At 53.4% G+C, this 20,456-nt stretch overlaps 2 protein-coding genes and 1 long non-coding RNA gene across 5 annotated transcripts; 2 read left to right on the top strand and 1 right to left on the bottom strand.

Moving 5' to 3' along the window:
• Positions 1-34: 34 nt before the first annotated feature.
• On the bottom strand, positions 35-11,083 carry TRIP10 (thyroid hormone receptor interactor 10). 3 transcript variants are annotated; one of them, XM_053658602.1, is made up of 15 exons: positions 10,957-11,083; positions 9,695-9,810; positions 9,550-9,606; positions 8,368-8,509; positions 8,232-8,294; positions 7,878-7,982; positions 7,663-7,791; positions 6,998-7,144; positions 6,705-6,899; positions 5,588-5,755; positions 5,218-5,327; positions 1,098-1,230; positions 744-898; positions 544-665; positions 35-447 (listed from the first exon to the last, which is right to left on the bottom strand). In XM_053658602.1, exons 1-15 carry the CDS (start codon positions 10,978-10,980, stop codon positions 299-301), a joined length of 1,815 nt encoding a protein of 604 aa, XP_053514577.1. In that variant the 5' UTR covers positions 10,981-11,083; the 3' UTR covers positions 35-298. The 3 variants fall into 3 exon arrangements, with proteins under 3 accessions (XP_053514577.1, XP_037010236.2, XP_037010237.2); XM_037154341.2 differs by having other exon boundaries at positions 8,368-8,515; positions 10,957-11,082; XM_037154342.2 differs by lacking the exon at positions 5,588-5,755 and having other exon boundaries at positions 8,368-8,515; positions 10,957-11,082.
• On the top strand, positions 1,225-1,909 carry LOC119056024 (uncharacterized). The gene is made up of 3 exons (XR_005083806.2): positions 1,225-1,347; positions 1,519-1,681; positions 1,846-1,909. It is a non-coding gene; the product is annotated as an uncharacterized LOC119056024 (long non-coding RNA).
• Positions 11,084-14,293: 3,210 nt separating the features above from the next.
• Positions 14,294-19,228, top strand: GPR108 (G protein-coupled receptor 108). The gene is given in 12 exon segments (XM_053658465.1): positions 14,294-14,350; positions 15,148-15,183; positions 16,209-16,336; positions 17,492-17,555; positions 17,622-17,725; positions 17,986-18,038; positions 18,041-18,119; positions 18,239-18,289; positions 18,291-18,312; positions 18,758-18,833; positions 18,868-19,022; positions 19,106-19,228. Coding segments are annotated over 12 exon segments (948 nt in total).
• Positions 19,229-20,456: the final 1,228 nt, after the last annotated feature.

The following is a 20,456-nucleotide window of genomic DNA, read 5'->3' as shown; positions in this document are numbered from 1 at the left end:
TACCTAAATTTCCTAATAAAGCAGGGACTCTAGGAACTTCACATACTTTTTTTTAATATATAAAACGAAACAGCCCTAGCCAAGTGGCAGGAAGAAAAGATTTAAAACATGACTATGTACATCAACGGTAGAAGGCACAGCGGGTCCATCTGAGGTGAGGGGTGGAGGTGGGGGGCAGCAGGTTACACAGGTCTCAGCTGAAGCCACGGGGGCAGAATAAAGTGCGTAGGTCCTGGGGGCCCCCCCGTGGCCCAGAAGCAGCAGCCGACAGCCTCCCTCTTCCCACCTCTGGCAGGGTTCAGTTGAGCGTGACTCGGAGGTAGGAGGTGGGCACGTACCCTTCACCTCCCTGTTTCCGCCTGACCCGAGTCCAGCCATCACCCTTGTCCTCTTCCATGAGACTTAGGTCTTCACCCTCAGCCATGGAGATGGTGCCCTCGCTGGACCCTGTCATGGGGGTGGAGGCAGGCTCAGGTCTGCTTCAGGCAGATTTGAACAGAGCCTAGCCAGACACCCCTCAACACCACCCAAACTGATGCTCACCTTCAAAGTGATAGATGGCCACACAGTGACCTATAGGGGATGCAGGCTCCTCCTCAAAATCCTCATCGAACTCTGTGTAGATGGGGGTGTCCTGGCCTTCCTCCAGTGGGGGCTCTTCAGAGCTGGTAGGGGAGAGCAAAGCAGTGAAGCAACGCCTCCCATTTCCCCGGGGGGCAGACCCACTGTGGCCATCCACTCACCTCTCCTTGTTGTCCTGTGATTCCCTGTTGCTGCTGCTGCTGCTGCTGCTGCTGTCGGGAGGGGCACTAGCTGGGGGGTCCGGAGGCCGAGTGTGCCGGCTCAGACTGTCCCCCCGGTTGCTCAGGACCCGGCTCTCAGCTTCTGCCAGCCAAGCCTGAGAGAAGACCATGCGGTCAGTTCCAGGGCAAGGCTCTGGGGTCAGCGCGCTCTGGGCTCAGATGTTTCCTGAGATCACCCATGCACACCCAGAACTGTGATGAGAAACAGCTGGAGCCTCCCCACAACACCTCCCTGTCCCCCAGGCAGTGACTCAGGCTGGCCGGCCCCCGCCCCTCCCCAGGGTCTTCGCTGACCTCATACTTCTGCACTTCCAATTTCAGCCGTTCGATGTTGTTCAGAGTTTCTGCAATCTGGGGCTCCAAGCTGGCGGGGTCCCCCATCTGGGGTGTCTTCTCATATACATCCTTCATTTTCTTCAGAGCTTCCCTAAGACCAGACAGGAGGAGGAAAAACAACAGCCCTACGTGATTTAACAAGCAAACAATAATGCGCTTTGCTTCAGGGAGCAAATAGCCAAAGACAGTGGTTCAAGCCCACATGCTAGTAAGTGCTTCAATGTCTGGGCTCAAATCCCAGTCTGGGCATTTCCTAGTTGTGTCATTTGGGGTTGTTTTGAACCTGTCTCAGTATGCTAACCTTGACAATGGGGATGATGTTATATATATCTCATGGGAATGGTTGTGAAGATTAACAACAGTGCCTTTATTTATTCAGATGCACACTGAGGGTTGCACGGCGGGCACTGTTCCAGGCATCAGAAATGTAACACCAAGCAAGTCAGCCAGGATCCTGCCCTCTGTTCACACACAGTCTCTCAGGAAACCTTGGGAACTCCAGCGAATCCCTGTAAAGAGTTTGGAGTAGTGCCCGGTACACAGTAAGTGTTCTATTATTGCTAGGTGTTATTCTTATCATCAGTCTCTGGGCCCTATTTCCTCCAAAACTAAATATACAAGCAGTAATAGTTATGAGCATAGATTTCTGGAAAATGTCAAACATGGGTTCAATTTCTTTCCAGTTCTAATATGACCCATATTACAGATGCCGAAACTGATGCACAGAGGCAAAACAGCTGGAATTCAAGGTCAGTCTGTCTTGACTCCAGAGCATGTACCCTCAACCCCTAACTTGACACCAATAAAAACCCTTTTAAACAAGATGGCAAAACAGAATTTGTCTGCCTGTCTGCAAGTGGCAAACGTCATTTCTATTATGTAAGAGTACTGGGAAGAGGATCTTGCTGTTTGGAAAGAATGAATACAAACTTTTATTAATCTGCCAGATTTGTTATTGTTAATATTTTAAGTGTTTGAGTTAGCTAATAGATAACCACATGTCATTTTTTAGCCCATTAATGTAGTGAATGAGACTCATAAGCTTTTTAAAAATATTTTTAAATGTTTTATTGATTATGCCATTACAGTTGTCCCATTCCCCCCTTCATTCCCCTCCACCCTGCACACCCCCTCCCCCACCAGTCCCCCCCTTTAGTTTATGTCCATGTGTCTCAAGTTCTTTGGATTCTATATTTCCCATACTATTCTTGCCCTCCCCCCATCTATTTTCTATCTACTGTCTATGCTACTTATTCTCTGTACCTTCTCCCCCTCTCTCCTCCTCCCACTCCCTTGTTGCTAACCCTCCATGTGATCTCCATTTCTATAGTTCCGCTCCTGATCTGTCTGCTTAGTTTGCTTTTCTATTAGGTGTGGTTGTTAATAACTGTGAGTTTGCTGTCCTTTCACTGTTCATCTTTTTTATCTTCTTTTTCTTAGATAAGTCCTTTTAACATTTCATATAATAAGGGCTTGATGATGATGAACTCCTTGAACTTGATCTTATCCAAGAAACACTTTATCTGCCCTTCCATTCTAAATGAAAGCTTTGCTGGATGGAGAAATCTTGGATGTAGGTCTTTGGATTTCATGACTTGGAATACTTCTTTCCAGCCCCTTCTTGCCTGTAAGATCTCTTTTGAGAAATCAGCTGACAGTCTGATGGGAACTCCTTTGTAGGTAACTGTCCCCTTATCTCTTGCTGCTTCTAGGATTCTTTCATTTTAATCTTGGCTAATGTAATTATGATGTGCCTTGGTGTGTTCCTCTTTGGGTCCATCTTCTTTGGGATTCTCTGAGATTCCTGGACTTCCCGGAAGTCTATTTCCTTCACCAGATTGGGGAAGTTCTCCTTTATTTGTTCAAATATCTTTTCCACTTGTTGCTGTTCCTCTTCCCCTTCTGTTACCCCTATAATTCAGATGTTGGAATGTTTAAAGATGTCCTGGAAGTTCCTAAGCCTCTCCTCATTTTTTTAATTCTTGTTTCTTCATTCTTTTCTGTTTGGTCGTTTTTTATTCCTTCTGGTCCACTCGATTGATTTTAGTCACAGTTTCCTTCCCATCACTATTGGTTCCCTATGCATTTTGTTTCATTTCACTTAGTGAAGCCTTCATTTCTTCATCTAATTTGTGACTAAAATCAACCAGTTCTATGAACATCCTGATCACCAGTGTTTTGAACTGTGCATTTGATAGGTGGGTTTTCTTGGTCACTTAGAAGTATTGGTTCTGGGGCTTTGAGGTGTTCTTCTTCTTGACCCATAATGTTTTGGTCTGTTTGTGCTTGTTAGTATGAGTTGCGGAGCCTTGGATGTTCATCAGGGCGGGGCCACCCAGTTTGCTGGGTTGTGACACTGTTGTGGGGGCGGGGTCAGAGAGGGGTAATCGAGTTTTTTTTCCCCTGCTCTCAGATTTTGGTCCCCTCTGCTGCTTCCCACAAGTAAATTGGGCCCTTCTGGTGCTATTTCCCAGATGTGCGGGCTTGTACACCCTCCAGAACCCTGTGGGTCTCTCCAACGAACTCTCTGTAAGCCTAGCAGCGTCTCCCAGAACCTCGACCCCTGAAATTTTTTCCAGTTGGTGCTTTTAGGCTTTATTTCTTGGCGCTGGGGTCCTGGGTTGCACGGTCTATCTCACTAATTGATCCTTTGCCTGGTTTATCTGAGTGTGAATGTGTGACCGTGGTCAGCCAGCCACCTTGCACCCTCACTGGGTCTGCCCATTGGCACCCTGCGCCTGGGATCTGCCAACCACTGCCTGCACGCCTGGGTCAGTCAGGCCACTTTTTCCTGCACCAGCCACTGACTCCGCCCCTCTTACTGGTCTGGATGAATGGTTTGTTGTTGTCGGACTTCAGTACAGTTTAATTTTCTCTTTGTTTTGGTTGTGTTCTGGTTTTTAAATATTTGCTGTTCATAAACTTGATTGTGTGAGGAGGTACAGTGTTTCCACCTACACCTCCATCTTGGCTGGAAGTCTGCTTTTTTTTTTTTAAATATTGAACTGTCTTTGCATTGTGGGGTTAACACCCGACTACTTGTGACTTTTTTAAAGTCTTTTTAAAAAGCTGTTTTATTATGATAAAATGTACATAACATGAAACTTCCCACTTGAACCATTTTTGGTTCATTTATGCCAAATATACAGCTCCAAGGCACGAAGTACATTCATTGTTGTGCAACCATCACCACGGCATGAGGTATTACTTTTAAAATACACCACTGGGCCCTGGCCGGTGTAGCTCAATGGATTGAGCACGAGCTGGGAAGCAAAGGGTCACCAGTTTGATTCCCAGTCAGGACACTGCCTGGGTTGCAGGCCAGGTCCCCAGTAGGGAGCACATGAGAGGCAATCACACATTTATGTTTCTGTCCCCCTCTTTCTCCTTCCCTTCCCTCCTCTCTAAAAATAAATGAATAAAACCTTAAAAAAAATACACCACTGGATTTGCCTGGCTAGGATGTTGCAGCAGAATTAAGATCATAAGTGAATTAAAATGAACCCATAATTTTATTTTCTTAAATTCTTGCTAACTGATTATGAAATCGAAACACCACCAGCCTCTAAAATGAGCTGGTGGCGTTCACTCATTTGGGGTGTACTGGAACGAGTTGTATAACATGGAAAGTAACTGTTTCTTACAAGGGGGTAGGAATTACCTATATAGCCACCAGGGCCCAGGGCTTGTTGGGAGAGGTTTGAGTACTATTCGATGTACACATGTCCCTGACTTACCATGGTTTGACTTACGATTTTCAACTGTGTGATGGTCTGAAAACTATACCCGTTCAGTAGAAAGCATACTTAGAATTTTTATCTTTTTTAGGCCTAGTGACAGGCAGTACGCTACTCTGTCATGAGGCTGCCAGCAGCAGAGAGCCACAGCTCCCGGTCAGCCTCGATCAGGAATGTGAATAAGTGACACATTTATAATAATACAGTGTGGTATTATAAATGCATTTTGACTTTTGGTATTTTCAATGATAGGTTTCTCAGGTGTCACCCCATGGTAAGTTGAGAAGCGTCCGTAATTCTTTATGTTTTTTTCTTCTTCGTCCGCCTCCCTCTCACCTTACCTCTGGTCAACCTCCTTCTGTAGTTCACGATTTCGTTCCTCCAGCTGCTGTTGAAGCCGCTTTCTCCGCTGCTCTGGAGGCAAGTGGCTAAAGTCTTCAGTCACCACTGTCTACAAGGTGGAAAGAGAACTGAGTTCGGATCACTGAGTCCGAGCTCCCAGGCTCTAAGACGTTCATAGGCTACACCAGTCCACCTTCCTCCCCACCCAAGGTTCTTGGGGGGCAAGGCCATGCACAGAGCAAAGCAGGTCCGAGTTCCGCAATGGGAGGAGGGGCCCAGCCAGCAGCAGGAAGCGAGCCCAGGGTCCCGCCACCCGGCCGCTGGGCAGACTGGGGCCGCCCCTCCTCCTCCCCTGGAGGCCTCACTTACCCCACGGCTACCTCGAAGGCTGCGGAAGGATGCTAGCCGCGGTTTGACCGACTTACTGATCTCACTCAGTATGGCCAAGGGGTCGAGGCCGGAGCGGGGGGACGGGGGTCCATTAGGCAATGCCGAGGGCAGGGGGCCCCCCAGGGGGGAGAGGGGTGGAGGACGCGGCTACCCGTGGGGACCGTGGAGGGGGTAGGTCAGGAGGGATGGGAGAATATAGAGAACGAGTACAAATGTGGACGGATGGAGGGACGCAATAAAGGAAAAAACCAAATGGAGAAAAGAAAAAAAACGGTAAGAAAACCACAACTCAAGATGCACAATTACACACAGAAAACGCATGCAAAGAACACAAAAATCTGGGAGGTGGCAGGAGGGCATGAGACTGTGAGCCAGAAGGCCAGACCCCTTCTTCCCCCAATAGCTCCCACATTCCCTGCACCCCGTGTTCACTACCTAGGATGGGGTTAAGCCCCTGTTTCTGTCTCCCCACCCCCAGCTTTCTCAGCTCACAGTCTAGAACGCGGAGGGAGATGTGTGCAGCAGTCAAGGCCAAGCAGAGAAAAGGGTCAAAGGCATGAAATATCAGAGGATTACAGGTGGAGTTTCAGCAGGGTAGGGAGGAGTGCCATATACAAACTGAAGCGGGGTAGCAAGGGTCAAAGGTACAAACTAGGCAGGGGGCAGTTGCTGAAGGTATAAACCAGGAGTGTCCAGGTATGTGTTTGACATTGAAAACCAAAAAACCCAAGATAAAAACAGCCTGGATGTCAGGGCCCAGCCCCATAAAGTGGGACGGAGAGAGGCCCAGGGGACGTCACCAGGGCCAGCATCCGCGCCCTTGACCAGCCCTCAATGCCACAAGCAGGTCTTCTCCTAGCATCCTGAGAAGCAGCAGACAGACGCCACAGCCCCCCTCCTTCTCCTGGCCCCCTGTCAGCCTCAGGGGACTCCCAGGCCAATCACCGCCTTCTTTCCCTCTAGCCTGGGATAGCAGCCAAGAGGAAAATTCCTGCCCGGGACTCAGAGTTCCAGCGGCTGGGGCTGACTCAATGGGCCCCCTCCACACCGTCACTATCCCCACTCACACCCCTTCCCCAAGAACCCTGGCCCCCACCTTGTTCTTTTTGCCAAAGGGCCAGCGTTTGGCACGGCTACGGGCCGGGCCTCGCAGCTCAGGCCGTCCGTCTGAGGGGGTGCCCAGGCTGCTATCCGAGGGCGCGCGGTTCATGGGCTGGCTGAAGTCTTCAAATTCCACGTCGCCTGGGCGGGCAAAGCCTGACTTGTGCAGCTCGATTAGAACCTGGGAGTCCTGGAGGGAGGGTTCGGGGAGGGCAGAGGGCAGTCAGGGGCAAGACTAGGTACCTAGTTTTCAGGGTCCTCCTGCCCACCCCAGGATCAGGCACCCACGTTCTTGGTGTCCACAGCAGCTGCAGCCACCTTCATGCCCTCCAAACACTTGGCGATGATGGGCAGCACCTGCAACTCGGCCTCTGACAGCAGCCCATACCCAGCCCCCAGGTGGGTGGCCCGGCGCTCGTCCATGTCCTGTAGCTTCTACAGGGACAGGGCAGGGGTGCTAATCGTGGGGCTGAAGCACAGACACTTCCAACCCAAGGTGGTCAAGGGAGAGACAAGGGGCCAGGGTGGTTTCAGAGGGGACATGAAGGAACCCACTAGCCCCCTGCCTAGGGAGTCAAAAAATGTTTCTCAAAGGAGGCAACAATGGAGCCAGGAGAAAAAGCAGACCCAGCATAGATAACTGCTAATCCCAGGATTAGGAACGAGAGTGGAATAGAAGACTGACAAAGAAGAGGGAAAATTCGAGATCTTTCAGAGGGGTTGTTAGAGCTGGGGCTTAGAAGAATGAATAGGATTTTCAAAAGGAAAGACAGACATCCCTGGCAGGAGGAACAACTTCAGTGAAGGCAGAACTCACTATTACTGTCTCTAAATCCCTTTCAGTTCAGAGACTGGGACACTGCTTCTGGGGTTTGGACAAATGGGTAGGAAGGAGATGGTTAACAGTGAGGTCTTTTTCTGGGAAGGTGGGGCTGAGGGCTTGGAGCACTCACATCGAATATCTGGGGCATCTGGGAAAAATAGAAGTGGGCCTGGTCTCGGTTGAACCGCTGTAGTTGGGCTGCGTACTCGTTTTTGCTTTCTTCTGCCATGTGACTCCGAAGGTGAGCTTGTTGCTTGGCCTGAAGAATATCACAGTGGGGGTCACTGGCAGATTCTGGCCCTGTCCCATCCCAACCCCTAAACCTGTCCCAGATCCCACAGGCACCTTCTCCACATCGGCCTTTGTGGCATTGATATCCTGGTCTAGCCGCTCTGCAGTCTGGGCCGCCTTCTCAGCCTCCCGGCAATCACGCTCAAATTTCCGTTTACTCTGTGTGGGGGACAGAACCAGAATAAGGGGCCTGCCACCATCCCTGATGGCAAGGGGGTATGGGAAGCTAAGATTTCAGGGACTGGCAGGAAGTCACCCAGTAAATGGGGGGGTGGGGGGGCGCAATGGACATTGTGGAAACCCTCAGGGAAGAGAGTGGTCCTGGCCAGACAAAGGGGACAGCTCTGGGTCAGCAACCCTCACCATGTTCCCCGGGACCATAGCCATCCTCCACACCCACCAACTCACATTCTCCAACTGTTTGAAGCCACTTTCCAGCTGCTGCTGGGCCCGACGGCCTTCCTGTAAATGCTGCGGGAAGGGGAGCGACAGGCTTAGGTCACGGCAGGGGCCCTCAGGAAGGCCCAGGGAGGAGACCACTTACCATCTTCCTCTCCTGTTTCATCTCTTGTGAGTATTTAGCCAGGTCAAGACACACACGGACGCTGAGGTTCTCGGCCACCAGCTCCCGCTGGCCCGCAAAGTCATTTACTTCCTGGAGAATCTGCACAAAGGACTGCTGCTGGCTGAACCTCGGGGCAAGAGGGGGGCAGGGAACCAGAGGTCAGGCCCCAGAACCCATCTCCATGAGAAGGGGTAAGACCCAAGACATTCACCCCTGAAGCAATGACAAATTCTGGCCCATATCCCATATCCCTAACTCTTGAGTAGGATGAATTTTGGAACTCAGAATTTGGGGGTTTAGAAAGGAGACACAATGCTTATACCATCTTTTTTTGCATCGCCCCAGTGCGGTCAGGGGCAGCTTCCTGCAATCTGGGGGCGTCAAACTCATTTTCACCGGGGACCACATCAGCCTCCCAGTTGCCTTCAAAGGGACGAAATAATTTTAGGACTGTATAAATGTAACTACTCCTTAACTGTTGGAGTTGAAATTACATTTGGCCCTTTGAAAGCAACCAAGAGGCTGATGTGGCCCAGGGTGGAAATGAGTTTGACACCTCTGCTGTAGTCAAATATTATAAATACCTTTGCAGTGAGAAGTATTAATATTTACACTGAATGGGATAAAAACCTAGCCCATAATTAACCTGATCGGTATCAAGTGAGCTCAGGTCACAGGTGGCCTCCAGATAAGTTACTGGAAAAACTTAATTTCTAGAACTTCGTAGATTCTGAACGGGAGACCCAGGTTAAAGTGAAATGCTCCTACTTACTATGGGCTGGGCACTGTTTTAACACATTAACTCAGTTCATCTTCACATGAGCCCTATTAGGGCATGGTCATCGTGCCGATTTTACAGACGAAGAAAACAGAGACACAATACTGAAGTCACTTGCCCAGAGTCACTTATTTAGTAACTGCTGGAGCTTTCCCCATTTAACAGGTGGGGGGAAATGGAAGCAGAAAACTTGAATCAATTGCCCAAAGCAGTTTGGCTACTTAGGATTCAACCCTGGAGCCTGTACCTAAGCTCTTACCTCTAGTTGAGAATCAAGGTGAGAGGGGAGGGACCTGAATGAGTGGCCCAGCTAAGGGAGAGCAAGTGGGATCAACGCTACCTGTCCCCCCAAATCTAGCCTCACACCTCCTCTCCATCCTTACTTGGATTCAGGGTCATCTTTGACAGGTCTCTTGGGCAAATATTTTTTCACCAAGCTCCTAAGGGGAGAGAGAGGCAGGAAAGTTGAGCCCCCAGCCCCCCAAACGCGCCCTGTAACACCAAGGGAAGTTCGCCCTCGGGTCTCACCGCAGCTGCTTCGCATAAGCCTGCTCCACCTCGGTCCGCTCTTTCACAAACTTCACATATCTGTCCAACAGGTCCAGCCCCCACTGCGTGTGCCGCTCTATCACCTCAAATTGATCCTGACAGAGGGTGGGGGTGGGGAGGACCAGGTCAGGACCCCGCCTCTAGACACCAGGGAGCTTCAAGGCTGGAGCTAGGAGAAGGAGTGGCTTCCCAGACCCGCCCCTGCGCGGCTGGGGCGGGGAGGCAGGAAACCGGCGGGAACCCCCTCCCCTTCCCGGGAAGGGCCAGGGAACAGGGGCGGGGCCCTAGCCGGACGGCAGGGTCCCCGTCTCCGTACGTCCCCCGACTGCCAAGAGGGGTGTGGAACGGGCAGGGCCACTCCCCTAATCCCCCCAGATTCCGGAAAATCCGGCCGGCCCGGCGTGAGTCAGGGCTAAAGGAACAGGGTTCCCTGCCGCTTCAGGGGGGGCTCAGAATGACCAGGGGGGCAGACACCAAGTTTCCCGGGTCGACATGCTCTCTGGTACCCCGCTGTACTTAATTTACCCCACTGACTCCACTGCACCTCCAAAAGAAATCCTACAGTTGAGGAGGGGGGGGCGATCTAGTCACCTCGCTGCACCCAGGAACCCAGAGATGCCACCGCCCCCAGAAAGAGGAGGGGTCGGAGGTCCGGGCTAGGATAGGGGGAAATTCCTGGGGCTTCCAGAGCTGAGTTTAGAGGGTGTCTGGGGGCGGCCCCTCCTGGTGCCTGGAAAGGGCTGGGGGAGGAGAGCCAGCCTCACAACTCCTTCCCCCATTAGAGCGTCCCAAGCCCCTAGGTGTTGACTGGAGGCGACGCAAAGGGCGGTCAGAACTTCTAAGTCCCACGTGGGGTAGAAAGTGGCCAGACGGTCCCCTCCCCCTCACCAGCCGGACAGGCGGGCGGCGGGCAAGAACCCAGGGGCCGTAAGATAAGCCGGCCAGCCCAGCCTGGACGCTCAAAATAGGTGACCTCACTCGGCCGCCCCGGCCTGGTCCTAGGACTCCTTTCTCCTCACTCTGACCCTGTGACTCAGTTTCCCTAGGCCGCACCTGCAAGGTCGCCCTTCGCCCCCGGGCGTCCTGAGACGCCCCGGGAAACTCCGAGAGAGGGCGGAGCGGGGATTCCAGGGATCGGTAGAAGGAAAAGCGTGGAGCTTCGTCTAAGATACTGCGGGGGCAAAGGCGGGAGTCTGGACCCCAGTAACAGAGGAACTTGGAAACAATCCGATTGGACTCACCCACAGCTCGGTCCCCCAATCCATGCTGCTCCGGCCGAGGCCGCAACCAAGACCGCCGAGCCGGGTCTCCGCAAGCCAGCTACCCGCCACCCGCCGCGGGGAGACTCAGCCTAAGGCGGTACGCCCGGTCCCGCCCCACCACGCCCAGGACCCGCCCACTCTCGGCTCTGCCACGCCTCTTCAGGCTCTGCCACGCCCCGGCCCTCGCGGAGCTCTTCACTGAGACCTAAAGGCGTGGCCCCCAGGAAGGCGGTCCCAAATAACGCCCCGCCCCCTCTCGAAGCTACGTAGTCTCAGAACTGTGTTAGACAGACGCCTTAAAGGATCCCCATCCATTTTGCAAAATCCCCAGGCGCTTCTTATCCTCCCTAACCCTGCCCCGCCCGAACTGTTCTAACTTTCCTCTTTCCCTTCAGTCATTTCGTAAAGGGTCAAGACACTAAACCCCATCTAAGAGGTCCTTCCTCCACCCCTTCGCAGGGAGAATCTGAGGTCACCCAGCTCTTGCGGGCCGGCCCGGCTCCAGACGTCTATGCTCATCGTACTAATGATCTAGTCCCTCCGGCCGCAGGGCGGATAGGAGGACTTCGATCCTGCCCAGGACATGCCTCCGCCAAGGCCGGGTCCATTAGCACCCCCACCGCATCCTGCCTTCCCTTCCCTAAAGTCTGCACCGACCTGAGGACGGGCCGTCCTTGGGGCACCGGGCCCAGGCCTTCCCTCAGCTCACGCTCAGTTCACGCTTGCACCTGCCCATTTTTCAGTCGCATCCATCAAGGCCCAATTAGGTTTAATTGTCTGTACTGACTGGAATTCCGACTCCTCCCCTCCGCCCAGACACTCGGGCCTGGGGCTGGGAAGTGTTTTGGCACCCTCATAAAAAGTTCGTTCACACTTTGTTAATCCCTTTGAGGCACAGGGATGAAAGGGGAGAGATCCCAAACAGCTCCCACCCTTATTCTCTTCCGCCTGCAGTACTTTCTCTGTGGCTACAGAGGTGACAGATGCTCTGTTGCAGCTGGGAGTTCTGGCTCCAAGGACAAGTTAGGTTCTGAGCTTCCGGATTCCCAGTACACATCACATACCAGGGAGCCCTGGACAATAGCTCCCGGAGTCCACACAGTGAGAGATGGCTCTGTGGGAACCTGGCCCCACCTGCTGGTGGCTTTTGAACTAGAAAACCCCAAGTTCCCAAGTGGGTTGCGCTGGAGTTTGGCGAGGCTGGAGTCTGGTCTGGGTAGCTCAACCTGGGATTAGGATACCGACTCAGGTCTCGGACTCAGATTAGAATTGGGATTTATGCCAGCCAGATTGGGACTGAAGTGGGGATAGAATCAGATAGATCAGAGGCTTAACAGAGGGGTCAGCAGCCCACTAAGGGGTGTAACACTCAAACTAGGGTCCAGCGGTCAGGGCTCAAATGGGGTTCACGCTCAGCCCAGGTGGGTGGTCCAACCACAGCAAAGGCTCAGTGTAGGTCGAGGGTCAGAGGGGCATGGGGAATTTGGGTTCAGGCTGAAGTCGGGCTCAGCTGCTGGAAGGGGACTCAGCCTAGGGTCTGGGTTCAGCCCATAACGAAGACCACCAGCCTGGGATCTCGGGGTGGGCCTCTAGTTGGCTCACCCTGGGATGAGACTTCTCCTAAAGCCGGGATTTAGGCCGGGGTCATAGGTCATCCTAGGGTAAAGAGTTAGCCTCGGGCTAGGTTTAGGTCTCTAGGGTTGGTCAAAAAGATTAGAACAAGACAAGCCTCACAGAAGATGCGCGTGTTTACCAAAACCGTGAACTCCGGCCGCGAGCCACATCCCGAGGGAAGGAAAGTGGAAGCTGGTTCTTGGGAATCTTGGGAAAGGTAGTTTGCTTAATGCTTTGTTGAGCTGTTTGCTCCCTCTGCATTCTGGGTACTGTAGTCCTGCGCCGATCTGTCGCTTAAGAGTGGGCGGTCAGATATCAGGTCTATTACAATTGGTTGATGAATTGTTTATCAAATTACATCCTGTACAGTTCTAGAGATCGTTGACAGTGAAGGCGGGGCTAAGTAAGACCAACACTCCCGTTCCGAGCCAGTGCTGTCCGTTTGGTGTCGTAGAGGGCGGGCTTGAGAGGAGGCAATCGTTAATTTGTTGGGTGAGCTGGAAAAGCCCCAAGGTCGGCCCCCACTGTGAGGTGATTGGCTCATCGGTAGGCGGGCCTGAGAGCGTCAAAGGCGGTTTCAGGGGAGGAGGGCTCTTGATGGCTCCGGAGGTAGGGGTACGCCGGCCGGATCCCGGTGGAGTGGGGGCAGAGGCTATTTCTGCTGCTGCGGTGGGCGCATCCGCCGGCTGACGCTATAACATGTCCCAACGTGCGGCGGTCTGGAGCTTGGGGCGCAGCTTTGTCCCAGAGAAGCCTCTAGCTTGGTGTCGTCTAGTTCTATTTCCCCCGTTCCTAACGCAGGATGGAGCGGTCCAGCGCTCGGGTTGCTGGGACCGGAATGTAGTCGTCCCGGGAGCATCCTCAGTTCTCCGGCTGGAGTTACCTGGTCGACCACGCTAGGATTGCGCCCCACCCCCGATGGGCACGTCTGCATCTTCCCGGGACCCGCCCTCCCCCTCAGACTTAGCCCTCCAAGGGGCGCTAAGTACCCTTGGCGCCATCCAGGAGAGTCCTCGGGTGTTCTAGAACGGGGTCCTCTGGGCACTCGTTGGAATCTTGGGGACTCAGGGATCTAAAAGTTGCTCGGGGGTTAAGGGCCAGGCACCACAATAATAAATAACTGCTTTCAGGTTGGTACTTACCTGCCGTGGGCACTTCCAGGTGCCCCAGGCTTTGTTCCTGGACTGTCAGAACAGTGACCGGAGGACCCCGAGCCACTATTCCCCTGCCTGAGGTTGGTCTGGGGAAACAGCCTCCTGTTCTATCATTCCTACGGAACTGATTGAGCTGTCCTAGAAAAAGGGGTGCCCGGGCTCTTGGGTGATCTTTGTGCCAGAGTCCTAGGTCTGGGCTGGTGGGAAGAAGTTGAATTGCCTCTGGTTCCTTGGTGTCTGGCAGGGCGAGAAGCTACCAGACATCCACCTGAACAGCTTCTTCTTCCTTTTTTTAAAAAAAAAATTTATTTACTTACTTATTTTTAGAGAGGAGGGAAAGGAAGGAAAGACGGAGAGAAACGTCAATGCGTGGTTGCCTCCCGAGCGCCCCCTACTGGGGACCTGGCCTTGCAACCCAGGCCTGTGCCCTGATTGCGAATCAAACCCGCGACCCTTTGGCTTGGAGCAGGGCGCTCAATCCACTGAGCTACACCAGCCAGGGAAAAACAGCTTTCTCTTTCTACACACCAAGGGCTTTCTGCAGGTGAATGAAACTAAGCCTCCTGCGGCTGGACCTTGAGGGGACAAAAGAGGAGACTCCTGTGGTGAGGGACTTTAGGGGGTTTACTAGAGGAGGGTGAAGTGCACAAGTGTCCAAGCCCACCTCCCCCTAGTTCTGGGTTCACATCCTACCTCTGCCTGGCATCCATATGATCTTGGGCAAGTCCTTTGATCTCTCAGACCTTCCTCAGAATTTCCTGATCCAGAACATGGGAATAATAATATCGCACGCAATACGTGTTAGACACTGAGCTGGGGTCGGGGAGAATGCATAGCAATGAACACCACAGCCCCAGTTTCTGCAGTCAAAATGAGTAGCTAGAATTGATCATATGCCCAGTTGGTACCATGTACCATGCAAAGCAATTTCTATGGGTTTCCTTCCCTGTAGCCACCTCTCAGCGTTGCTGTAAAAATTTTAATCCTGTAAGGCAATTTTACAAGTGTTTACACAGGCTTAGAGGCATGTCACTGGCTCAGAGTCAGAGCCTGCATGCCAATCCAGGTGTGCTGGATTCCACAGTCCAAGGCAGGAAACCATGAATATTTTATTTGATTTTTAAAAACTATTTCTTTTGACATCAACGTTTTATTTGGGGAAAACAGGGATGGGCCAGGTCCAGAGGACCAGGGAAGGTCTCCCTGAGGAAGGGACATGCAAGCTGAGTGGCACAGGTTGGTTTGGAGTTACAGCAAGAGGGTTGGGAGGTGTGGGCAGGATGGGTTATAGGAAAATTGAGTGAGTGGATGTTCAATGAATTCAAGGTTATGTTAAAAGAGGTGGCTTTAGAGGGTCCCTGCTGGAGTCCCTCACATTCTCCCCTTTACTTTCTGCCGCCAGGTGGGGTTCAGTCTGACCCGTATTCAATCTGGCAGAGTTTGATCCTCCTCAGTGAGTAGACGGGGTGGTGGAGAGGCCAGGATGGTGGAGGATGGATCTGTCTTCTACATCTGGAACCCAAAGTCCCTGTTCTTTCCCAGGGGTGGGAGGAGAGGGCAAGCAGAGATTCTCCCTTGCAGGGTGGGTAGGGAGGAGACAGGGTGGGACTGGATCAGTGGGAAGTAGTAACCAAGGCTCCCTCTTACCCACTCCCCAGCGACTGCCCTCCCCTGTCACATCTCCACCCTCTCCTGTTTCTCTTCCTTATCAACACCAAGGACCTGCAATGAGTTGAGGGGCCAGGGGCTCCCCTAAAGACCCATCATCTGTATTTTCCTAGGTATAATACCCACATGAGTTGATCAGGTGTAATGAGAAGCCAGGTGAAAAGAACTTTGCTACCCTTAGAAAGAAAGCCACATGCTGTTTAATTCCCCTTCACACCTTCTGATTATGGCAAAGAGGAAGAGGGGGTGGGATGCCCATTGAGTGGTGGGGTCTCAGGGTGAAAGGTCCAGACACAGTGGTACTGTGAGAGTTCAATCATTCATGCTTGTTGAATGCTCCCAGTGCACCAGGCAGCTCCTCCTGCAAGCTTTACAGGTGTTATCCACTCCTTACTCTGTAATTGTGCCCATTCTAAAGATGTGAAAACTGAGGCCTGGGAACTGGGGTTCGCACCCAGGCATCCTGGCACAAAGGTCCAAAGGGACCTCTGTATATATAGAGATGTTGCCTCTCTACACATGCAGCATTTTTTTAAATAAGGTAAAGTGCGTCATTGTCACAGGAAGTGCCAATATAATTTCTGGTGCAGGCAGTGCATGGATGGGGCAGCCATCTTGGTAGGTGGTAGCCAAATGCTGGAACTTTGTGACCACTGATTCAGCCCAATGCTGGCCCCCAGGGAGGAGACCTAGAGGGCCCTAGGAGCCATTGAGTCCCTTTGCACAGGTGACATGCTTGACCAGAGCCTTAAGCCTCATGGCTCCTCTGTTCCCTGTCCCCCATCCTCACTCCAGGGTGCAGGTGCAAAAGTATGGGAGCAGAAGAAGCTCTTCATCTCTCCTGGGATCCTCCCCAATTTGCTCTCTGAATCAGGGCTCCTGAAGCCAGACCACCAGGCCATCCCCAAAATGACAGTGGTGAAGCAGGCTACCGGATGGGCAGGGAGGGGACAGGGGTGGACAGGGCTGCTTTGTGCATTCCCCCCACTTTCTGCTGTTTCTCCGTCCACCATCTCTAAACTCGTCCACTCGCCCCCTGCAGGGACCACTGCTGTGCTCAGCAAGACCAAGGCAAAACCTGCAGTGTCACAGGAGACCAGCAGGTTCTTCTACCGGGGGCACGAGCAGCACCAGGTGTTAGTCCCATGGAGTCAGACCGGACCTCGGTTCAGCCACCCCGGTACTTGAGTTCTGGCTAAGACAGAATTCAGAACCAAGACACAAACTATAAGAGAGTTTATGGAGAAAGTCACAGATGTAGAAGAGACCTGCAAAAGAAATGGGCTCAGGAAACAAGTGACAGCAAAAGAAGGGCTGTTGGAGCTTATGGGGAAGAGAGCAAAGTACACACGGAAAGATGCGAGCCACTCACCTTAGGGATCGAGAGCGTGCGCTGGGCTCTTCCTCTTGAGGGCTTTAAAGGCAGGGGTTCTAAGAGAGGATCTTAGAATATTCATCAGCTTTCCAGGTGTGTACTTTCAGGGTTGTGGTCCCTACTGCTTGTTTGGCGCCAGGGCAGGGGGTCATTAGTCAATGCAGCTGGTCCAGAGGCAGCCAGGGTGTCACTTGATTGGTATTTCTGCTCTTCTGGTCCTGGAGCTGAAACATGACTGAGGCCTAGATGTTATCCCAAGGGGTTAATGCTTACGGGTGTGGTGCTGCAAGGCCTGGACGGAGTCGTGTGAGGCCCCTCTCTGACCCCTTGTTCCTCTTCCAAGGGGGTCTACCACAGGACTAGTGACAAGTGGGGGGGCAGGTCCCAACTGCATGACAGTGGTATGAAAGGTCAAGGTGTCTAAATCACATGACCAGCAGTATGCTCAGAGAGGAAAGGTTACCCTGTGGGTAAGGTCTTGTTTTCCCAGTTTTGCCCCTTGCTGGGCACCCGAGGCTTTCTGCCCTGGAGAGCTTGTGTACCTGGCCCCTTGTCCTTGCAGTGCTCATGTCCGTCTAACTCCCTCCCACAGTTTGGGGAAGCCAGGGCAGGAAAGAGTCAGGCCTTGGGGCTTGGAAGTGGTGATGGGGACCTGGGCCAGCTGATGTTCAGTGGAGGGCTCTCTCTCCCCTTGGGGCCTCAGTGCAAAGGACAAGAAGCTGGGGGCTCTGGGCCATTGCAACAATTCCCACAACTACAACATGAATGTTCTGTGAGCGCCCACAGCTCCCTTGTCGTCCCAAGCTCTTTCCTCCATCTGCCCCACTACCCAGTTCCACATGGCGATTGGCTTGAGGGCCAAGGAGGACCAATATAGCCTCAGTTTCCACACCTGCTGTAGCCTGATGCTGGGGTAGGAGCGGCCATTGGACATCACAGATAGTAGATGGGATGGGAGCAGGTTCACAGCCCTAACTACAGTTTAGGTGTGCCACGCTGAGTTTAGTTTTGTCAGGTCCTCCTGGCAGCTGTGGTATGGAATGAAAACTGATGTACCCATTTGGGACGTAGGAAGACTGAGGCTCAGAGAGGGGGAGTCGGCCAGCTAGAGAGGGAGAGCTGGAGACTCCCACACATGGTTCCGTAAGTCCTGAGCTAGCATGCAACTCCTCCCACCCCCCAACTACCCCCTTCCTAGGTAATGGTCCAGGAGAAAAACCCCGAGGGCTTCCTGTGGATGGTGGAAATGCCCCTTTCAAGCTGTCTGTGGTCATGTCTGCCTGCTTCCTGGCTGCTGGCTTCTTCTGGGTATCTGTCTTCTGCAAGAACATGTAATGCCCTTTCCCCAGGGGGTCTCACTTCCCTTCACCACTCCTTCCCATCCCTTCCCCTGACGGATGCCTCCTTACCCCTTTCTGTCCCTGACCCCCCCCCCCCCCCGCCAGGCCAGGTGCAACGTCTTCAAGATCCACTGGCTCAAGGCAGCCCTGGCTTTCACCAAGTGCCTCGCTCCTTTTCCACAGTGTCAGAGTCTGGGCCTGGGTCCAGGGACTGCCTGGGCTTCCTGGGTCCGACAAGCAGCCTGAACAGGCCACTCCTCAAATCTCCACAGACCCTGGGCGTGGCAGTTCCACGTGTCCATCCATTTTATCATTTTCGATAGCTGTCTATCCCCTTCATCCATCTACCTGTCCTGACTGTCTGCATGACTGATTGTCTCTTTGTTCATCCATCTAACTAGGACCTTTCCTCCATTGCTGTAGCTGTGACTGGCCATCACTGTCCATCCCTCAGTCCAGCCATTACTGGGCCGTGACTGTCCATATCTGAGCCCACTCACCATCCTGATTGTCACCATCAGTTCAGTCAGCTTTCTAGCCGCCCATCTGAAAATGATTGTTCGTGTTCCTAAACCACCACCATCCACCTGTTATAACCCCTGTCCGGCTGTCCATCTGTCTACCTCCAGATCAACTACTGTTTTATCAACAGCTGAGGCCACCCCATCAACGGCCTCACTGTCGTGCACTACATCACACACAACAGTGACCTCTGCTGGGCAGGTGGCAGGCAGTGGAGGAAAGGGCTGGGTGCCCCATCTCACCACACCCCTCCCGACCTCCAGGCTGAAGGCTGTCCTCTTCACCACCATTGCCTTGATCAGTTCCAGCTGGTCCCTTGTCAAGAATGTTCTGTCCGACAAGAAGGTCTTTGGGATCATGATCCTGATACAGGTCCTTATGGGGCCCCGTGTGGGCAGCAGGCAGGCACACCTGCACACGCGGGCGGGCCTGCCCACCCCATCCCTGCCCTACAGGTTCTGGCCAACATGGCCTGCGCCATCGTCCAGTCCGGTGAGGAGGGCGTCAGTGACTATGGGCTTCTCTTTCTGGTGGATCATATCTACTGTGATGCCATCCTCTTTCCTGTGGTTTGGTGAGGACTCTGCCCCCACCCTCCTCCAGGCCCAGACCCCGCCCCCCACGGACATGGGTGGAGGCAGCACCGGCTGTTCCCTGGGTCCCCCACTCCTTCCCAGGCCCATCGGCATCTTCAGGGTGTATTTGGCACCCACCGGAAGGGTGAAGCCCTGCTCTCTGGGGCCTGCTGTGCTCCAGGCCCTTCGTGCCACCCCCGGATGGCCCTTCCCTGTCCTCTGACTGCCCTCCTGGCTTCTCTACCCCCCCACTGTCTCCTGCATATCCCCCCCCAGACGTTCTGCCCCATGTCCTCCCTGTGCCCAGCGGGCCTCCACCCTCCTCCCACTGGTCCTGCCTCCAGCCCCCGTCCCCTCACTCCAGCTCTCTGTGCACATTCCTCAGTGGCAGGAACCTGGCCAGACTGAAGCTGTTCAGTGTTACTGTGCCATGGTAGGAACAGCGTTTCCCCCGTGAAGGAAGTGTTGAGGGGGAGGACAGCCACCCATTGGCACACCCTCCCTAACTGCCCCCCCCAATTTTATCTGAGCCCCTCCACTCAGCTCTCTGCCTACTCTCTGTGGACCCCACCCAGGCATCCCCAGTGGGTCCTCTGATCTCTCACCAGGCCCTATGCCCACACCTGTCCCTTGCAGGTCACCTGTTACATCTATTTCACACGGAGCGTTGCCATCCTGCCTGTGGGTGGCCGTGCCTTTCTGGTGGCAGTGGCTGTCCCAGGTGAGCGCAGACACCTCAGGTAGGGTGGAAAGGGCGGCCAGACAATGGAGATGGGGGAGACAGGTGTGTTTCTAACGCCTCGCTCATCCCCCAGACCTTGCTCACCATAGGTTACAAGTTCCAACAGGCCGGACACACACACCCCTCAAAGTAAGTGTGAGCCCCAGGCCAGAGTGGACAGGGCTCTGATAGGTAAGACCAGAGGCTGTGGCATCCGATTGGGTGGAGGTGGGGGGGCGGGGCCTGGCAACTCTTAGGCCAGCTGGCAGTTCTGGGAGCGGAGTGCGGGAATAGCTTCGGGGGGGCAGTGCCAGAAGGTTCAGAGGATGGATTTGGGAGGCCCCTGGGGGCAGTGCCTGGCACCCCTGAGCTCCAGGATCACCTTGCTGTCTGCCTCTAGGGTGATCCATTCTGGGTTCCAGGAAGGCCCGTCCCAAGTCAACTAAACAGCCAGTGGGTAGGAGCTGTTGTGATCATCCCCCCCACCCTGCCCGCTCCCATCTCAGACCA

This window comes from Artibeus jamaicensis, unplaced genomic scaffold, assembly GCF_021234435.1.
Source record: "Artibeus jamaicensis isolate MK-2021 breed Jamaican fruit bat unplaced genomic scaffold, CSHL_Jam_final scaffold_537, whole genome shotgun sequence".
Taxonomy (NCBI): domain Eukaryota; kingdom Metazoa; phylum Chordata; class Mammalia; order Chiroptera; family Phyllostomidae; genus Artibeus; species Artibeus jamaicensis.
Note: the sequence above shows the minus strand (reverse complement) of the source record. Positions and strands in the feature narration are given on the sequence as shown.